Source organism: Orycteropus afer, unplaced genomic scaffold (assembly GCF_000298275.1).
Source record: "Orycteropus afer afer isolate SDZICR_OR568_19922 unplaced genomic scaffold, OryAfe1.0 scaffold00244, whole genome shotgun sequence".
Classification (NCBI taxonomy): domain Eukaryota; kingdom Metazoa; phylum Chordata; class Mammalia; order Tubulidentata; family Orycteropodidae; genus Orycteropus; species Orycteropus afer.
Window position 1 is genome coordinate 309,599 of NW_006921831.1, and position 17,800 is coordinate 327,398.

Here is a 17,800-nt window from a genome sequence, read left to right on the forward strand (position 1 = left end):
GCATATACGGGGATGTTCTGGGAAAGCTCGCTCTCTTGCTTGGGCTCCAAGTTTGGTCTGTCATCCTCTCACCCCGTGACTCAGACAGCAGCCATCATCTGACCCGCCGGGGTTTGGGTTCACCGTCCCCTGCCACCGCCTGAGCTGGGAGGATCCTCCAGACCCACCCACAGACCCGGGACTTGCCAGCCTGCCAGCCTCCTCCACCATGTGAGCCGTTTCCTTGGGAGTCTGTGAGTTCTGTGAGGTGTTTGATTGAACTACGAACCTAAGATGGGAGGAAGACTCCTGAGGGGAGGAGGAGGAGTTGGTGTCAGAGATGATGGCGTGGCTCAGCAGTTTGGAAAAGCTGGACACTTGGGACATCTTTAGCGTCTGCCTCATAGGGACTGGCCTTGTGCTGATCTTTCTGAGAGAAACTATACAAGCCCAGGCTCTAGCATGGCAATGACTATGAAGATGGTGCAGTCTGGTCAGGTTCCGTTCTGTTGAACGTGGGGTCGCTCTGAGTTGGAAGCAGCTTGACAGCACCTAACAAGAACACAACGGTTCTGTATGGTCTGGTACAAGAGGTGGTCCATGGGGGAACACCAACCCTAGTGACACTGATGCTTTCACCAACCAGGAAGCCCTCAGAGCGCCCGTGACCAGAGCCTCCCCGGGGCCTCTTCCACAGCCACATATGACCCTGAGGTGGCTGACATCACCAGGCGGCCTCCTGCCTGGCCAGCCTCCACCTGAGCCCCTCGTTAGCACAGACCCTCAGGTGAGGTCAGGTGGGCTCGGCCAGGGCACTTCAATCCCTGGAGCAATTCCAAGGTGTCAGAGGCTCTCTCAGGCACTAGGCCGAGACCAAATTCTTCACCCTCCCTCTCTCTCCTCTTCTTCCCCGCCAGCCTCCGCAGCCTGACTCAGCCCCTGTCCCAGTGTGTGGAGTGACCAGCTCTGCAATAAGCCCTCGCCGGGGTCACCATCTCTGCTGGTCCCCTCGGCCAAGCCTCCGCGAAGGGTCCCCCGCAGAAGGTGGCTCTGGGAATCTCGCCTGGAGCTCCTCTCCAGCGACGGTCGCCTTGAGGGGCACATCTGCAGTGTCCCCTGCCTCCCTGTCGGCCCCCTCCGCTAACAGCAGGCGCCAAGAGGGCGGGAGCAGCCCGGGTGGGGAGGTCAGCTGGGCACCAACGGCTTTGCCACCCAGAGGACGCCCGCACCACCCGGGAGCCCGAGCTGGCCACACTGCCGTGGGGAGTCGGGGACCCCGCAGCACCACAGTCGCCACGAGGAGGGAGCCAAAGGGCCCAGAGAGCAGAGGGTCAGTGGTGACCAAGCCACGCCACCGGCCTGGCCTCCGAGAAGCTTCCAGAGCGGCGGCCTGCGCTGCAGTGGGGGCAGGAGCGCTCTGGGGGACGGGGTGGGGGGACAACGAGTGGCTGAGGGCGCACTGATCTGCAGGGGCGCCTAGAAGGAGCCCCGAGCGGCGAACCCCCACCTCCCTGGCAACAGCCCCGCCACGCCCCTCCCGGAGGCGGTGCCTTCGAGGCAACGGTCCCCGCCCCCGGAAGCGGCCCGGAGCCCCGCCCACCCGGCGCGGAGGGGCGGGCCTCGTGCGCCCCACACCCGGGGGCGTCTCCGTCCCGGCGGCCCCTGCAGCGGGGCTGGGCGCACGGCATCGTCATGCCAGGAATGCCTTTGATCGGGGTCTGCACAGGGGGACGGGGCCGGGAACTCTAATCCGTTCCCACAGTCCCCCGGCCCGCCCGCGGGGCCCCCCAGCCCCGACAACAGCGGGCGGGAGGTGGGTGGGCGGGCGGCTTCCAGGGCATCCGGGGCATTGTCGCGGCCACTCACAGGATGGGGAGGGGAGAGCAGGCCGGCGGTGCAGAGAGAGGCCCCGCTGGGCCGGAGCGCAGACAGGAGGCCCCTGGCCCTCGGGGCTCACCTCCCTCCGGCCAGGGCGGGCCTTGCAGCAGCTGCCTGGGTGGGAGCCCAGTGGTCTAACCAGGAGGCCGCCCACGTTCTGGGGTGCAGGCCCTCCAGGCCGCCCGAACTGACAAAACCAACCCCCGGCTGCTGACGGAAAGGTCGGTGACTCAGATGCACCTGCGAAAGACCTGGCAATCAGCTCCGTAAAGATCACGGCCTAGGAAGCCCTATGGGCCTCACTGGGAGTCAAAGATGACAGGATCAACAACCACCTCACAGAAGCAGTGTGCTAGACCTCTGTTCCGCAGTACCATGGGTAGATTAGAACCACCAGCCTTCTGGTTAGTGACCAAGCACAAACCCTTCGTGCCACAAGGCTGTCAGGGGCAGATAAAAACAGCCAACATTACTGGTACTCACTATGCACCAGGTGTTGTGTAAAATGTTGAGTATAGAGTTTCTCCCACAATCTTCAAACAGCCTCCTGGGTTGGTGACAGGCACGGCTGCAGGCCGGGGAGCCCCTGGGGAATGAGACACACACAGCCCTGCCCTCACAGAGCCTGCCGTCTCGTGGGTCTAATTATCTCCATCTTCTAGGTAAAGTAGGCATACTTTGCCATAAAGGGCCAGCCAATATTTTAGGCTTGGTGGGACATACAGCCCCCGGGCCCCTGTTGCAGCTCCTCGACCCTGACACTGTGGCACAAAGCAGCTGTAGACCATGGATAAATAAATGAACGTGGCTATATGCCAATAAAACTTTATTTATAAACACAAGCCAATAGCACAATTTGGACAGTGGTTTGCCAACCATGGTTGCAGGTAAGTAAACCAAGGCCCAGAGAGTATGCATGTGAAAGCTGGACAAGGAATAAGGAAGACCGAAGAATGGATGCCTGTGAGTTGTGTTGGTGAAGAATACTGGACATACCGTGGGCTGCCAGGAGAACGGACCGGCCTGTCTTTGAAGAAGCAAAGCCAGAATGCTCCTTAGCAGCAAGGACGGCGGGACTGTCCCATGGATTTGGACAGGTTACCAGGAGGGACCAGTCCCCGGAGAAGGAAGTCACGCTAGGTAACGTAGGGGGGTGTTCTGGTTACCTAGTGCCGCTCTGACAAGAATATAGCTGCTTGTGGTAGATCCCACCATGGAGCTGATTGCCAGTCTCATCATGGGGAATAATTACCACCAGCTGCCAAGCCACTCAACCAGGCCCAGCCAAGTTGACACACAAACATAACCACCACAATTCCACCCCTTGTCAACTTCGCACCTTTACAGATCTCCAATGGGTGGTATCTGTACAGGTCTCCCCACTGGGTGGCTCCAGTCCCCTAGTTCCTGACTGGCAACCTCACCCCTTGGCCTGGTGGGCCCGTTCCTCTCCCTCCTGGGCATGGCAGCCCTGCCCCCTCTCTCTTGGGCAGCGGCTATGGCTCCTCCCCACTGGTCCACGTGAACGAGCAGCCCACACTCCAGAACCAAGGTGGTGAAGGCCTGGCTCTGAAACCTAGGGGGCTGTGGTCGTTCCACCCCCAAAGGCCACGGTCCTACCCTTGAGGCTGAGGGAGCTCTGCTTCCGTTTCCTTGGTCTCTCCGCTTCTGCCAATTAATGCCCGAAGGCAACCCACTCTGCTGGAAATCTTTCTGCCCAAAGGACATGGAGCTTTCTTGCTCCATGGCCTGGCCAACCTGCTACTCTATTTTATGCTGGTCTTCTCTACCAATTAGTGCCTGCAGGTAACCCACTCCGCCAGGAAGCCGTCTACCCAACGGCACCCGGCTTTCTCCTCCGTGGCTGGAAAGGCTATCGCTGTCTCAGGCCGGTTCTCTCGGCTCTGCTCCTGCCGTCTCTCTTGCCAGTCTCCTGCTCTGCTACTGCCGTCTGTCATGCGTGTACCGGGGTCTCTGTGCCAGGGTCTCGGGTCAAGGACGCACTCCACTCCTGTTTCCACATTTTAGGTATCTGTCAGAGCAGCACCCCACTCTCGATACCAAATTCTGTTCTGGTTCCCTAGTGCTGCTCTGACAAGAATATAGCACAAATGGGATGCCTTACCAAACAGGAGTTTATTTTTACAGTTTGGAGGCTTTAAGTCCAAGTTCAAAGTGCCAGGCTCTAGGGGCTGGGTGAAAGCCCCTCAACCTTGGGGTCCAGCTCTGCCTCCTGCTCCCAGCCCACTGAAGCTAGAGGCGTTTCTTCACTCAGCTGCTGGCTGCTGAGGCTGAGAAGCCCCAAGGTTGACAAATAAAAAGGCACAGTTACAATGTTACCAAACCACACGGCAGGCCATTAACTTAAGTCCATTGTAAGTCCCAAGGTCGGCAGAGCATAGCAGGCTGCTGAGCAACGACATGGCTACATGGAGGGTCCAAGCCTGCCATAGGCTAGAAACCATTCCCAAGGTTTCTCTTTACATACAGGCAGCAGACCACATCCCAAAGGCAGCTACTCAGCTGCTTGTGATAGATCCCACCATGGAGCTGATTGCCAGTCTCATCCTGGGGAATAACCACCACCAGCTGCCCAGCCACTCAACCAGGCCCAGCCGAGTCCACACACAAACCAAACCACCACGGGGTCAGCACAAAAGTGGGAGGCCCTCAATGAGATGGACTGACACAGTGGCTGCGACGACGGGCTCACGCACAGCAATGACGGTGTTGACGGCACGGGGCCGGCAGGGTTCTGTTCTGTCGCCCACGAGGCTGCTGAGTCGGAGCCAACCCCCCAGCACCTAAGGACCAGAGAGGTGAAGTAAGTGAACCTGAGTCACACGGAAGCGACAGGGCCAGCATGGAGGCCGGGGCTGTCTCCAGGTCGGCGTCCTGTTGTGTGGTGCCTCAGGCAGAGGAGTGTGACCAGAGCCGCAGAGAGAGAGGGGCGTTGAGTCCGTGAGCACGGAGTGAGCTCTGACCCCGGAGAATGAATCTGTGGTCCCAGTGGAGGCCCCTCGCTGCTTAGCCTTTGGGGTCTGGCTCCTCGTCCACAGGACACCTGTGCCCCGCTTCTCTGACAGGTGCTAAGTGGCTTCAGGTTCCTGATCACAACCCCATCCCTCACCTCATTCATTAAGGACCAGGTAACCATGGTAACCGTGGGGATCAGGGTGGACGCTCTTACAGGCTCTGATCACCGTTGTCCTTTATGGCGGAAGAGAATTCCCTGGTGGTGCTGTGGGGGTCCAAGGTAAGCGCACAGGCTTGCATTGTGGAGACCACCTCCTTCAGGAAGCCTTCCAGGATTGCTGATCCCCAGGCCGAGGTGGACACTCCACCTCTGGGCTCCCCACAGGCCATGCACATGAGCCCTGCTCACCAAGCCCCGAGAGGCGAATGGCCTTTCTGGTTGCTGTTCCTCCGACAGGCTCGTCCACAGATGCATCTGTTTCTGCCTCAGGCTTCTCAGTGGGAAACAGGGCACAGAGGCCGGCTGGAAATTATCAGGAAACCGAGGCTCCACTTGGGCCAGAGACCAACCCAAACAGTGGCCTCGTGAAACGAAGGGTTCAAGCACACACGCCCGTGGTTCCTTGTCAAGCCGTTGGCAGGCTGCTCAGCGATGCACCCATGTGCCACCCACCCTCTGTGAGGTGGGGACAGCAGCCCAACCCTGGGGGCCAGTGGGGCAGTGTGGTGACAAGGTGTGTGGAGGGCTGGCCACCAGCAGCCACTGAATAAGCCAGCGTCTCATCCCATCGTCCCCAGGAAGGGATGAAAGATGGCCTTGCTTTGGGATCCTCTGGAGGTCCCTTAGGCACCCCTTTTCTGGACTCTGTTCTGAGGAGGTCGCTGCAAAATGGTCAGCTCTGCCCTGGCCTGCTCCCAACAGCTGACATCCTAGAAAAATAAAGGAGCTTCCCGTGGCAGTCCGCCCTGGCAGCCAAAGGCTGGCACAAGACATCGTGGCATTGCCAGCAGGAAGCAGGGGTGGCCCGGCCTCAGGAACACTGTAGTTGGACCCCCCAGGAAATCCCCCAAATCTGACCCAAAGGGCTCCCGAATTCAAGGCCAACCTGGACAGAGGGCAGGGTCTGCGAGAACTGGCTGGATGAGAGGGGATAGGGCAGGGACGGAGCAGGCAGGACGCCTGTCCGCAAACAAGAGAAACAACCCGGTCAGCGTCTGCTTGGGAGCCTTGAGGGTGGGGTCCACAGCAAGGTGGGCTCAGGTCTGGGCAGCTGGGGGCTCCATGCCTCCTGCCCTCTGCCCAGCCAGGCTGTGTGGCCTCACCCTCAGCCAAGTGACAAGCTGCCTGCAATATTCCCCAGGTCCCAGCCCGGGGGTGTCAGTGTCCACACAAGACAGCATCTCCTTCCCAGGCGGGCTGTGGCTTTTCTGAGCAGCCCCCAGACGATGTCTGCTAACATCTCAGGAGCCATCCTGGATCCGTCACTGGCGGGCAGGACGGAACAGTCTCACCCGGCTTGGGAACATCGCCCGGGGACAGTGAGAGTGACGGTCACAGGGAGCCTCTGCCCACCGGTTAGCTCCGTAACACTGACTGTGGGGGGGCTGTCTGGGGGGGTTCCCCTCGAGGGAGACGGGGGCTGGGTCTCATCCTGAGAAGGGGCAGGGCAGCCACAGCTCAGGGGCCGTGTCAGGGCCTGGAGGTCTATGGAGAGCAGAGGCCAAGGCTGCTTTTGCTCAGTCCGCTCGTACGCGAGAGCCTGAGACGGCGTGGGTGGGGAGGGCGACTGCCGGAACTGCCGTGCGCTGACAGGTGTCTTTTATGTGGTCTTGTAACCCCCACCAAATGACTGGGTGGGTGCAAATCAGGAGCTTGGAACACAAACAAGGGACTGGTCAGTTTTACCCAGAGGCGGAGGGGGGACCCATGACCAAGAGTGAGCCGGGAGCAGAGCACGTGCTTTGGGCCTGGGGTCCCTGCGCTGAGAACCTCCGAGACCCAGGAGACAGACAGGGAGCTGCAACAGCAGTGAGGGCGGCAGCAGCACAGAGCGGCCGAGAGCAGGAACCAGGAGAGGAGCACAGCCAGCCACGGAGCGCGAGGTGACGGGGCGTGAGAAGATGACCATCGCTGCCCTGATAACCTCCCAGCTGTGAGGATGGCCTGAGCTCTGCGGCAGCCAGTGCAACGCGTTACTGACTCAGCAGAGCCGGGGGAGCGACGGCCGGGTCAGGACTGAGGCGGCTGGAGACAGGAGGTGTCTGCCCCCACCTCACAGAACTGGCCTCGGCTGCTGTTGACAGGGGAAGTCTCCTGGTGAAGTCAGAAGAGGTAAGCCACGCCCGCATGTTGTCGTGTTAGGAACACTGACAGGTGGCTGGGTGGGGCCAGCAGGAACGGCCCAGTATGGTGGGGAGCCACTGTCCACAGCGACTGTGTCATTGGTGCGTTGAGTGGATCCTGACTCAGTGACCCCTTGTGACAGAGAACTGCCCCACTGAGCTTCCTACACTGTCATCTTTTGGGAGCTGATGGTCAGGTTTCTCTCTCACGGAGCCACCAGTGGTTAGCAGCCCAGCACTTACCCAGCATGCCACCAGGATCCCTACAGTCACTATCACTTCTAAAAGCCTGTTGCCGTGGACTCCAGCCCAGGATGACCCCACGTGTCAGAGCAGAACTGCGCCCCACGGGGCTTCAACGGCTGGTTCTTTCCAAGTAGATTGTCAGGCTCCTCGGGGGGTACTCAAACCACTAACCTTTGGGTTGCAGCCAAGTGCACTGACTGCACCACCCAGTGGCTCTGGAACGACCGCAGCTGATGCTGGGCGTCGAGTCCATTCCGACTCCTCACACCAGGGGCTCCGTAACAACCACAGTTGATGCTGGGCGTCGAGTCCATTCCGACTCCTCGCACCCCACGCACCAGGAGGCCCGTAAGGTGTCCTGGGCTGCAATCTGTGGAATCCTAGCACCAGGTGTTTCTCCTGCACAGCAGCTGGGAGGGTTCAAGTCCCCAGCCTTCCACTTAGCAGCTCAGCACCTGACTGTCACAGCACCAGGGGTCCCACTTCCTGGCTGTACTGAGAGGTGGCCGCGGGCTCCACAGGCCGCCTCCCCGGGCGCCCAGAGCCCGGGGACCCTGGAGTTGGAATAGGCGGAACTGGCACCATGAAGGGTCCCAGACCACTCTGTGCTTCTTTCCAATACAGTATTTATCTGCTTCTCCGATTATAAAAATGATACGTTATCAAGGCAGGCACCTTAGAAAACACAGATGCCCACCAAGGAAAAGGGCAGTGCCCGTCCTCCCAGTCCCCAGATGCAGGTCCCTCACAGCAACATCACAAACGAGCCACAGACGAGGCTCCTCCGGGAGTGGGCGGGGCACGAGCAGAGCCCAGGCCGGCACTGAGACAGCTCACCAGGCCCAGCCTGCACCTCGTCCTCAGCCTGCAGAGGGCAAGGCCAGCAGAGGGCAAGGCCAGACACCGCGGCCCACCAGGTCCGCTGCAGGGTGAGGGCAGCCGCTCACCAATGGCAAGAGCTGGCCGCAGACACTGGACAGGCAAGTGCGGGGGCAGTGCAGGGTGAGCCCCCACAGCTCGCTCCGTGCTTCCAGACTGACAGCCACCCTGGGCCAGGAAAGCTGTGGAGGGCTGTGTGCCAGAGAAAAGCCCGAGACCACTGAAGCCGCAGAGGGCTGAGCAGACGTGCCCCCACCCACATACACTATGCATCAAACACGGGGCAGGGGCAGGGTCCCAGACGGACCCACGAGTCTCCCCCGCCACAGCACCTGCTGCACAGTCTTTGCTCAAACCCCCAGTCATCACCCGTTTTTTTTTTCCTTCTTCTTTGTTGTTGGGAAGATATGCAGCACCCCACGGCTAAAGTGGCAAGAAGGCCACATCTTCTGACCCCTAACCCCACAAGAGGAAGACAGAATCATCATCAGTAGCCCAAGGCCTATCCTTCCAGACCAGACCTACTGCCTCCCTCCAGCCCTTTCACCAACCCTGACACCAACCATTCCTCCCGCAGCACTCACCACCTTCCTGCTGGGTTCAATAATTCACTGCAGTGGCCACACAGAACTCACAGATTATAGGGTTTATTAGGGTAGCACCAGGCTACAATTCAAGTTAAAAAAAAAAATGCTCAGTCTCTCTCCCGGCAGTGCGTGTCCCCTGGTGTCTCACTCAGCAATGTGGGTCTCTTGCGTCTCTTTCCCAGCAGCACGTGTCTCTCAGGAGCACGTGTCTCTTTCAGCAGCACGTCCTTCTCAGCTAGCAGTCAGTTCTGCCTCTAGAAGGCCTCCTCTTGAGCCCGGCAGAGAGGCCAAACTAGCCAATCACAGCATCAGAATTCTAAGCACCTGAGAGCGAGCGAACTTCCCAGAACATTGCTTTGTGCCACTGCCCACAGAAATACCCCAGGTGGATGATTTTTACAATCAGGAGCTCCTCAGTTGCTCACAGCAAATTCCACCATGGAGTTAATAAAGACTTATGGCTAGAAAAGCCGTACCAGGTAATTTTCTACACCGCACCCACACACACCACCCAACTATTTGTACAATTCAGGGACAGTGGGGACCGTCTCTACATGCTGCCACCATTCACACCCTCAAGGTGTCCCTGCCCTAACCCGAGCCCGCGGTCCCACGTGATCCCACAGAGAAGTCTGTGAAACAACACAAGGCACAGGGCAGACATGGACCAGCCCAGCTCAACCACAGCCCAGCACTGACAGGCCTTCTGGTGTGAGGTTTAAAGATGGTCTCAGGGCAGTGGTTTTAATGGAAGACGGGGGAAAGGCTGCAGGCTCCCATGGCAAGGTGGCCTCTCTTCCTCTCAGTGACACAGTTGGCCACCTTGGATCCCCTGAGCGTCACCACGTAGGCACCAGATCATGCACCAGTGCCATCTGGAACCCAGGCCCAGGTGCCTGGCTCCACGCTGAGCCGACCTGCGCGTGCCCCAGAGGCGGCGGCATGGCGTGCTGCTCAGACAAAGAAACTCCAAGCTCTGGACCAGCCACCTCCCAGGTCTGCCTCCTCTTCTGTCGAATGGGCCACTGGAGGGATCAAGTCACACCTGGAAGAGGCCAGGCACACAGTGAGACCGGGGAGTCACCACAATCACCACTACTCCCCAGGACTCCTGTCACAGCCTCCCCCCGTCTTTCTCATTTTCTTACAAACTCTTCTAAGTGGTCAGTGCAGGCCCGAGTGGGACCCCACCCGGACCACCCCCAGTCTAGAACCAGCCAGGCCAGCTCTGGAGAGGACCATGAAGACACCAGGTGTGCCGGCCCAGGCACCGCCGTCCAGCAGGGGCCCTGGTCACAGCCTCATCAGACTGCGGGGCACACAAAAGCCCCACAAAAGAGGGGCCTGTGTGGAGAGGCCTGGGGAACGGCAGGCAGAAACCCTCAGGGGACAGAGGCCCTGTCACCAGCCACACCAGCCCCTCCCACAGAACGAGTGCCCCCATCATTGTTTTGCCTTTAATCACAGTTTCAAACATGTAACATACGGACGTCTGTTCCCGGTGTCTCGTCTATTCATCTGTCAGCCTCAAAATGAGAGTCCAGAACCTTCCGCACGAATTTTAAAATCTGGCTGAACATTCAGTAACGAACAAAGCTGAAAACAAGACGGTATTTTTGAATCTCGTGATGTTTTACTCCCAAGTTAAAACCTAACTCTCATCTCTTGTCCATGTCACTGTTTCTTGTCCACGTCACCAACTGCTCTGGGGCCCCAGCACAGCTGTAGCAGAGACACCGTAAGGGGGTGGCCTTAACGAACAGAGATTTATTTTCTCAGCTCAGGAGGCCAGAGCTCCAAGTTCAGGGCACCAGCTCCAGGGGGAGGCTTCCTCTCTTGTCCCCTCTGGGAAAGGTCCTTGTTTCTTTAGCTAGTTCCTGGTCCTCGGATCTCTGTGTGGGTCTTCCCCATCTATTCCCTCTCAGCTCTTTAGTCTCTTTTATGTCTCAAGAGACTGACTGAAGACGCGCCCTCCACGAATCCTGCCTCACCAAGACCACCCAACCTGATGGAATGCTAACCACAGGCCCGAGGTGACAGGCTGGCAGCACGGATCTCTGGGGACACAGTTCAGCCCCTACCACCATCCACCCAGGAAGGTCTAACACCCACTCTCACGTCGTGAGCCACACGCAGCCCCAAAGTGCACCAGAGGCCGGGCCCGCCACGTCTTAGGGAGGCACACTGGCACTTCCACTGAAGAGAACAACACACCTGTTTAAACTTCCCTCTGATTCTGTCCAAGTCCTCATGGAGTCTGTCGTAAGTAGGGTCATCGTAGGGGAACTTCTCAATCATTCCTATCAACGCCTCTAAGACCTTCATCTTCTTGCTGCAAGGCACGAAAAGACAGACTTTAGTCCTGGACACACAGCCTTGCCTCACGCTACAACTATGCCGATCATGTACTTAAGGCAGCGGAGTGCTACCACCACCTCAGATCTTAACCAGGACACGCACGTTTGTCACACATCGTGGTGTCTGTTCACCCAGCAGCGTGCTTTCGTCCACGCCCAGTGCCTCCCTATTAAGGAGGGATCTACAGCTGACTGACCCGGACAACCTGGGACAACCCGCAGACCGACGGTTCTCTGCGTGGCGAGCATGGTGACAGATAGAGAGGGAAGAAGGGGTGGTCGGGCAGAAGCCAGCCTGCTCTGGGCCTGAGGCTTTTCCAGGGTTTAAAGACTTCATGCTAGTGGCCTTTGGGAGTACAGCTCTGGGGAGACCAGCGAGCCGCCCCTCCGAGGGCAGGAGCCGTCATCTGAGCTCTGCCGGGAGGTGACAGGGGGGAGTGCCGGCCAGGCTCTGGGCCGTCGGGACTCCCGAGCCTCAGTGTCCTCATCTGCCAGGTCGGGAGAATGACAGTGGCCTCACAGGGAGTCACCTCGACACTAGATGAGCCCGGAACGCAGGACAGAATGGGCACTCAGTCAGTGCCAGTCCCCACAGTTCCTCGTGTCCTGGAGACCAGTGCTCCTACCCATCCACACACATGGGCCCCAGCGGCCCAGGCCTCTCAGCTTAACGAGCACACAAGGTTTGCCTCGCGCACCGTCCTCTGACCAGCCGTCCGCACACAGCAAACTGAGCAGTGCTGAGAGGGAAGCGCCCGGGAGCAGTGAGTTCAGGTTCACGGAACACGTGGGCAGGAGGGTGGGGCTGGCACACAACCCAGGAATGTCGTCAATGCCACTGGACCCGTGGCTGAACCAGGGGGTGTGCTGCTGCGTGTGTTCTCAACAACTAAATAAATAAAATCCGAAGGGGAAAAACAGCCACACTCAGCCGAGCATCTAGTCGCAGGGAGGGGAGGGGAGGGCCGCTGGGGGGCAGCAGGGCCTCCCGGAGGTGCTGCCCAGGCTGCAGGGATGAGGTGCTGCGGCCCCTCCGGTCTGCACCCTGCTCAGTGGCACCTGCCGGTACACGCCATGAGTGCACTACGTGGGAACACAGGCGACGGGACTCTCAGCACCGCCTCAGGAAAAAGGAGAAAAGGCAGGGGCTCCCCTGCCCGCCCTCTACCCAGCTGAAGGAATCAGACCGACAAAGGGGACCAAAGAAACGTCGACAGAGCGGCACCAGTGCTGGGAAGAACGCAGGGAGCACTGTGGCCGCCAGAAGGGCCATCTGTGGGACACGCAGCCAGAGTGCTCCCATGCGGCGGGCACGGCCACTTGAGTGGGTCTCACTCACTGGTCATGTTGTCAGAAGGGACCATTCCCTGGAGAAGGATGGCATGCTTGGGAAGGTGTAGGGTCAGTGAAGGGGAAGGCCCTCAACAAGATGGACTGACACAGTGGCTGCGACGATGGGCTCGGGCACCGGCCGTGACTGTGTCATGCTTCAGGATGAAGATGGGTGAGAGCAGGTCTGGGGCGCTGTGCAGGCAGCACTGTAACCTGCCTGTGGGAGGCGACCCCGACCCACAGCGGCCCCACGTGTGTCGCAGCAGAACACAGAGCCGTGCTCCATGAACAGTCAGTGGTTGATGTTTCCCAAAACAGATTCCCAGGTTCTTCTTCCAAGGCAGCTTGGATGTGCGCGAACCTCCAACCCTTTGGTTAGTGGCCAAGTGCACACCATGCACTCCCCACAGTGACTCCGGAGTGGTGAGAACCGTCAAAAAAGCAGAACTAAAACCCATTCAAATGACAATGGCTGGATTTACTCAGCGCGTACAAGCACCAGAATGTGTCCAACACATTCCAGCACCATCTCACCGGCAGACTCAGCTGTCTGTTCAGAAAGTAGGGAAAAGAGGCACCTTTCTGAGCCCAGTCAGGCCAAGACTCTGTCCCGTTTATGGTCAACTTGGAAAGAGGAATGAGGGGACACTAACTTGAACATTAGAGGCAGGCTGTCTAAAAGCCATCTGGGGCACTGACACTCCAAGGGAAGGGCTAGGAGGGACGGGTCTTACTGGGAGGGACGGCAACCAGCGTCATCAGCACCTAAAACGCGCCCGGCATTCCCTGTCATTTCTTTCAATCTCCTGAGGACATTCATGCTTGGCCTTGATTTTGAGGACATGGAGATTCAGATAAATCCCCAAGGTCAAAGTCAGAAAGCCATGGAGCTGAACTAGGCACAGAGAACGAGAAGTCTCAAACGTTACCTGTCTTTCTCGGTGGTACAACTGTGTAAGAGATACTTCCACGCAAAAGCAAAACCTTGATAGCACCCAATCTGTAAATGCAGAAAATTGAAAAAGAGTGAAATTCACAAGCAACTAGCTACTGTGTCTAATTCCCAAGCTCTCAGAAAAATAAAAGGTGCAGGTGGAGGGAAGGGTACTGGTTACACCACTGTGCCAGGAGCCCATCAGTGGGAGTCAAGTTAAGTCATCAGGACGGAACCGGCCTCCAAGGTGGCCTCGGTGGTGTGACCCTATCCCTGGTATTCATATCCTTGGAGAGTCGTCACACGGCCCCAGGATGGTTTGTGCAACCAAGAAAACCGAGAGGATGGGAGGGGTGTGACTTCAGAGTCAAGGTCATAAAAGATGTCATCGCCCCAAATGGTTAACGATTACTTTAAAACAAAGATGAGAATTAAGGGGCAGGAGACTAGAATAACGGAAACAGAGCAAGCAAGAGTAGAGACAATGAGAACGTTCCTGCCTTGTGAAGAACGTGGCCTATGCCACCAAACAACTTGTTCAGGAATTGCTGAGTGGGAAGCGAACCTGCTGTGTTAACCAAACACACAATGAAATAGTCAAATTTCAAAAACCAGTCACTCCTGCCTTGCTGTCTTGGACTGCTGGCTCTGGCGGAAGCTGGCCGCCATGTCAGGAGCACACTCCAGCAGCGCTACGGAAGGACCCACGTGGCAGGGAGCTGAGGCCTCGCACCACGGCCAGGTGGGCCACCACCATGGGGGTCCAGGCTGCAGCCTCGGGTGACATCCTGACGGCAAACCTCGGGAGAGACCCTGAGCCAGAACAGCCAGCTAAGCTGCTCCCGAGCTCCCTCAGAAACCGCGAAAGCAAACGCTTGCTGTTTTCAACACACGCCTGTGGTGTAGTAAATTACTTCAGTGTGGCTTTTCTACCCATAAGTCTTTGTAAACTCCAAGGTGGGATTTGCTATGAGCAACTGAGGAGCTCCTGATTGCTGAAGGTGTCACCTGGAGTATTTCTGTTGGGAGTGGCACAAAACAGTGTTCTGGGAGGTGCCCACTCTCTCTCAGGTGCTTAGAGTTCTGATGCTGTGATTGGCTAGTTTGGCCACCCTGCCGGGCTCAAAAGGAGGTCTCCCGGAGGCAGAACTCTCTCTGACTGCTGGTTGAGGAAGACGTGCTGCTGAAAGAGACATACGCTGCTGGGAAAGAGATGCAAGAGACACGCATTGCTGAGTGAGACACTGAGGGACCAGCACTGCTGGGAAAGAGACTGAGAGACTGTTGGCCAAGGGACGGTGGGCTGGGAGAGAGACTGAGCGTTCTTCCTGAACTTGAGTTGTAGCCTGGTGCTTCCCTAATAAACCCTGTAACCTGTGAGTTCTGTGTGGCCACTGCAGTGAATTATCGAACCCAGGAGAGAGGTGGTGGGTGCTTTGGGAGGAACAGGTGGTGAAAGGGCTGGAGGGAGGCAGCATGTTTGGCCTGGCAGGAATAGGCCTTGGGTTATTGCTGTCTTCCTCTTGTGAGATTAGAGGAGGTCAGAACATGTGGCCTCCTTGCCGTTTTTACAGTTGGTGTCTGTTGGTGTCTGTTGCTGGCAACGCCTTTAGCAGCTATGGGTGCCCACGAGTCATGCCTGCCTCCGACTTGGCCATCAGGGCCACCTCTCTGGGAGGGCCAACCTAGGGCAACGGGCAGAGCAGGAGAAAAACAATGGATTGCATGCAGGTTGCACGGAAATGGAATCTTGTCACACGGCACAGGGCACCCGTTCTGTGGGCGAGAATGCAGCCGCCTCGAGACCAGAGGCGCCCCCAGGACACAACCTACAGCGAACCTGTTAAAGCAGGCATTGGTGTGAGGTGCAAACACGTCCCAGAAAAACACAACTATTTCCCCGGACAGAGAGTGACGGGAACTGGGGACTGGCTGTCAAAGGTGCAGACTCGTGAGACCTGGAAAACGCGGGCAGTCCCGGCGAGTCCCGCTCCCACGGGCCGCACCAGTGTGTGCTCACCAGGACCGGGCTTAGGGCCTCCCCAGTCTGCCCTCACCAGGACCGGGCTCGGGCCTCCCCAGTCTGCCCTCACCAGGACCGGGCTTAGGGCCTCCCCAGTCTGCGCTCACCAGGGCCGGGCTCGGGCCTCCCCAGTCTGCCCTCACCAGGGCCGGGCTCGGGCCGCCCCAGTCTGCCCTCACCAGGACCGGGCTTAGGGCCGCACCAGTCTGCGCTCACCAGGGCCGGGCTCGGGCTTCTGCAGCCTGCAGCATGCTCAGTGCTGCCACGCTGTGTCGTGTTTCTCTACCAACGCAGTATCCAATTTCAACAGGGAACTTGTCTGAGTCGCACCAAACCACGCAGTAACTCGTGAACGGTAGGTGAGAAGGACTCACGCCCACACGAGGTCCTCACTTACCTCGGATCCGATCTTGGCTCCGTGCAGCGTACCATGCTGTCTCCCTTCCGTGACACCCAGACGACTGCCCTCCACGTACCCCTCCTGAAATCCTTCCCCATGGAATCTGTGATGGAAAAGCAGCAGGCTTTGTCACGCGGACAGGAAAGCGGCTGTTTTCAGTAACAACCACTCCTCTTACGTGGCCTGACCCCAGCAGGACAAGCAGGCGAGCGATAGAAAGAGCCGAAAGACACGGGTTCCCGCCCCAGCTCCCTCACTTCCTAAGCCCATCCTCTGGGGACTCACTGGACCCCGTGAAGCCCAATTCCCCTTTCCCACGATGAGGAGAGTGGGCTTCACGAGCGATTCCCAAGCTTGGGGGAGGACCGGGCCCACTGATGGAAATCTCAAGGATCCAGACCCGCGAGCCTGGTCCCTAATTCTGCAGTAGAGCCCCGGAATCTCCTTTTCAAAGCCGCCTGGGTGGAGCTGCTGTGCGGCAGGTCAGGAACCCGAAGTCCCAAGGACCTCTAAGCATTAACGACTCCATCAAATGCTTCCAACCCCTGCCACGTGACAGGGCTTCTCGACACCCCACTAGAACAGCAGTGAGAAGTGCCATCCGATCACCACAAAATGCAAGATGACTGTGGCCCAGGGAAAAACCAAAGGCCTCTGGGCAGTCGATTCCACTCACAGCCAGTGTTTAAGGCAGAGCAGAAATGCCCCACTGGGTTTCCGAGGTGGCAGCTCTATGGAAGCAGACTGCCTCATCTTTCTGCTACGGAGCAGAGCGGCCAGTGGGTTTGAACCTCCAACGTCCTGGTTAGCAGCTGAGCACTCAAGCCTGCGCCACCAGGGCCCCCTGGCTGTGGTGTGTGGAGTATTATATGATGCAGGCACCGACTTTGAGGGTTCAATGGCAGAACTGGTGCCGTCTGAACCCACAGTCCCCAAAGGTGACAGCAGCTTCTCTCAGCCCCCCATGCGGGACACGCCTAACAGTTATGGGACCCTGGGGAGTGACTCTGCCTCTTCACCCGTGAAATCTGGGGAGTAACAGGCTCGCTCCCAAGTGGCGCTAAAAGAGCTATCTGGTGGGGGCACTCAGCTCAGCACCGAGCCACAATGGGCGCTCAATGCATGTCAGCGGCTGATTGTTTCTGCTCACCGCTTCCCGGGCTGACATGTATTGGGGGCCGGGCGCTGGAACACAGCCCCAAGGCAGCTCGCAGCCCGAGAAGGCCCCCAGGGGCTCGGGAGGGAAGGAGACGGCACGCTGGTCAGCAGCGTCATGAATACTGCCGTATGGCCCCCGATGAAGGAACAAGGCAAAGTGACAGCTCCCAGATGGCAAAGGTCCGTCCCACCCGAGGACGGGGCGTCCCCGGTGCAAGGGAGTCATCAGGCTGAACAGATGCTGGGGGCAGACCCTGCCGGGGAAGGCGGGCCCAAAAGAGCAGCTGGGCACGTGGCGGGCGAGGAATAAAACAGACTCCATGGCCTCCCGACCCTACACACGTCCCCAGCGGGACGCAGGCACGAGCGGCGGCGCCGCCCCGCGGCCCGCAGCAAATCCGCGGAAAGGACACCCAGCAGGGCGGGGTCCGGCTGCTGACGCAGCTCCGCCACCCACCTCTCATCTGCCATCACGATGGCGTCGAACATGTCCTGACTCCCAGCCATGGGGGCAGGAGGGCTCGTCCCTGCCCCTTGGGATCCCGTCACCCTGCTCTGCCGTCGCCAACACTCGAGGCTCGGGGAAAATCACCGCGTTTCCGAAGCAGCAAAGCCACTTCCGGGGGGGTGGCTGCGCGGAGCAGTCTGGGAAACGACGGCACGCGGGAGAGGCCAGAAAAGGCCTGCGGTGGGCGGAGCCGGGCTGGA

General features: G+C 58.7%; 1 protein-coding gene across 1 annotated transcript; it reads right to left on the reverse strand.

Moving 5' to 3' along the window:
- Positions 1-10,415: 10,415 nt before the first annotated feature.
- LTO1 (LTO1 maturation factor of ABCE1) lies at positions 10,416-17,599 on the reverse strand. Its single transcript, XM_007949266.1, has 5 exons — positions 17,550-17,599; positions 15,932-16,037; positions 13,507-13,577; positions 11,103-11,220; positions 10,416-10,484 (listed from the first exon to the last, which is right to left on the reverse strand). Exons 1-5 carry the CDS (start codon positions 17,597-17,599, stop codon positions 10,416-10,418), a joined length of 414 nt encoding a protein of 137 aa, XP_007947457.1.
- Positions 17,600-17,800: the final 201 nt, after the last annotated feature.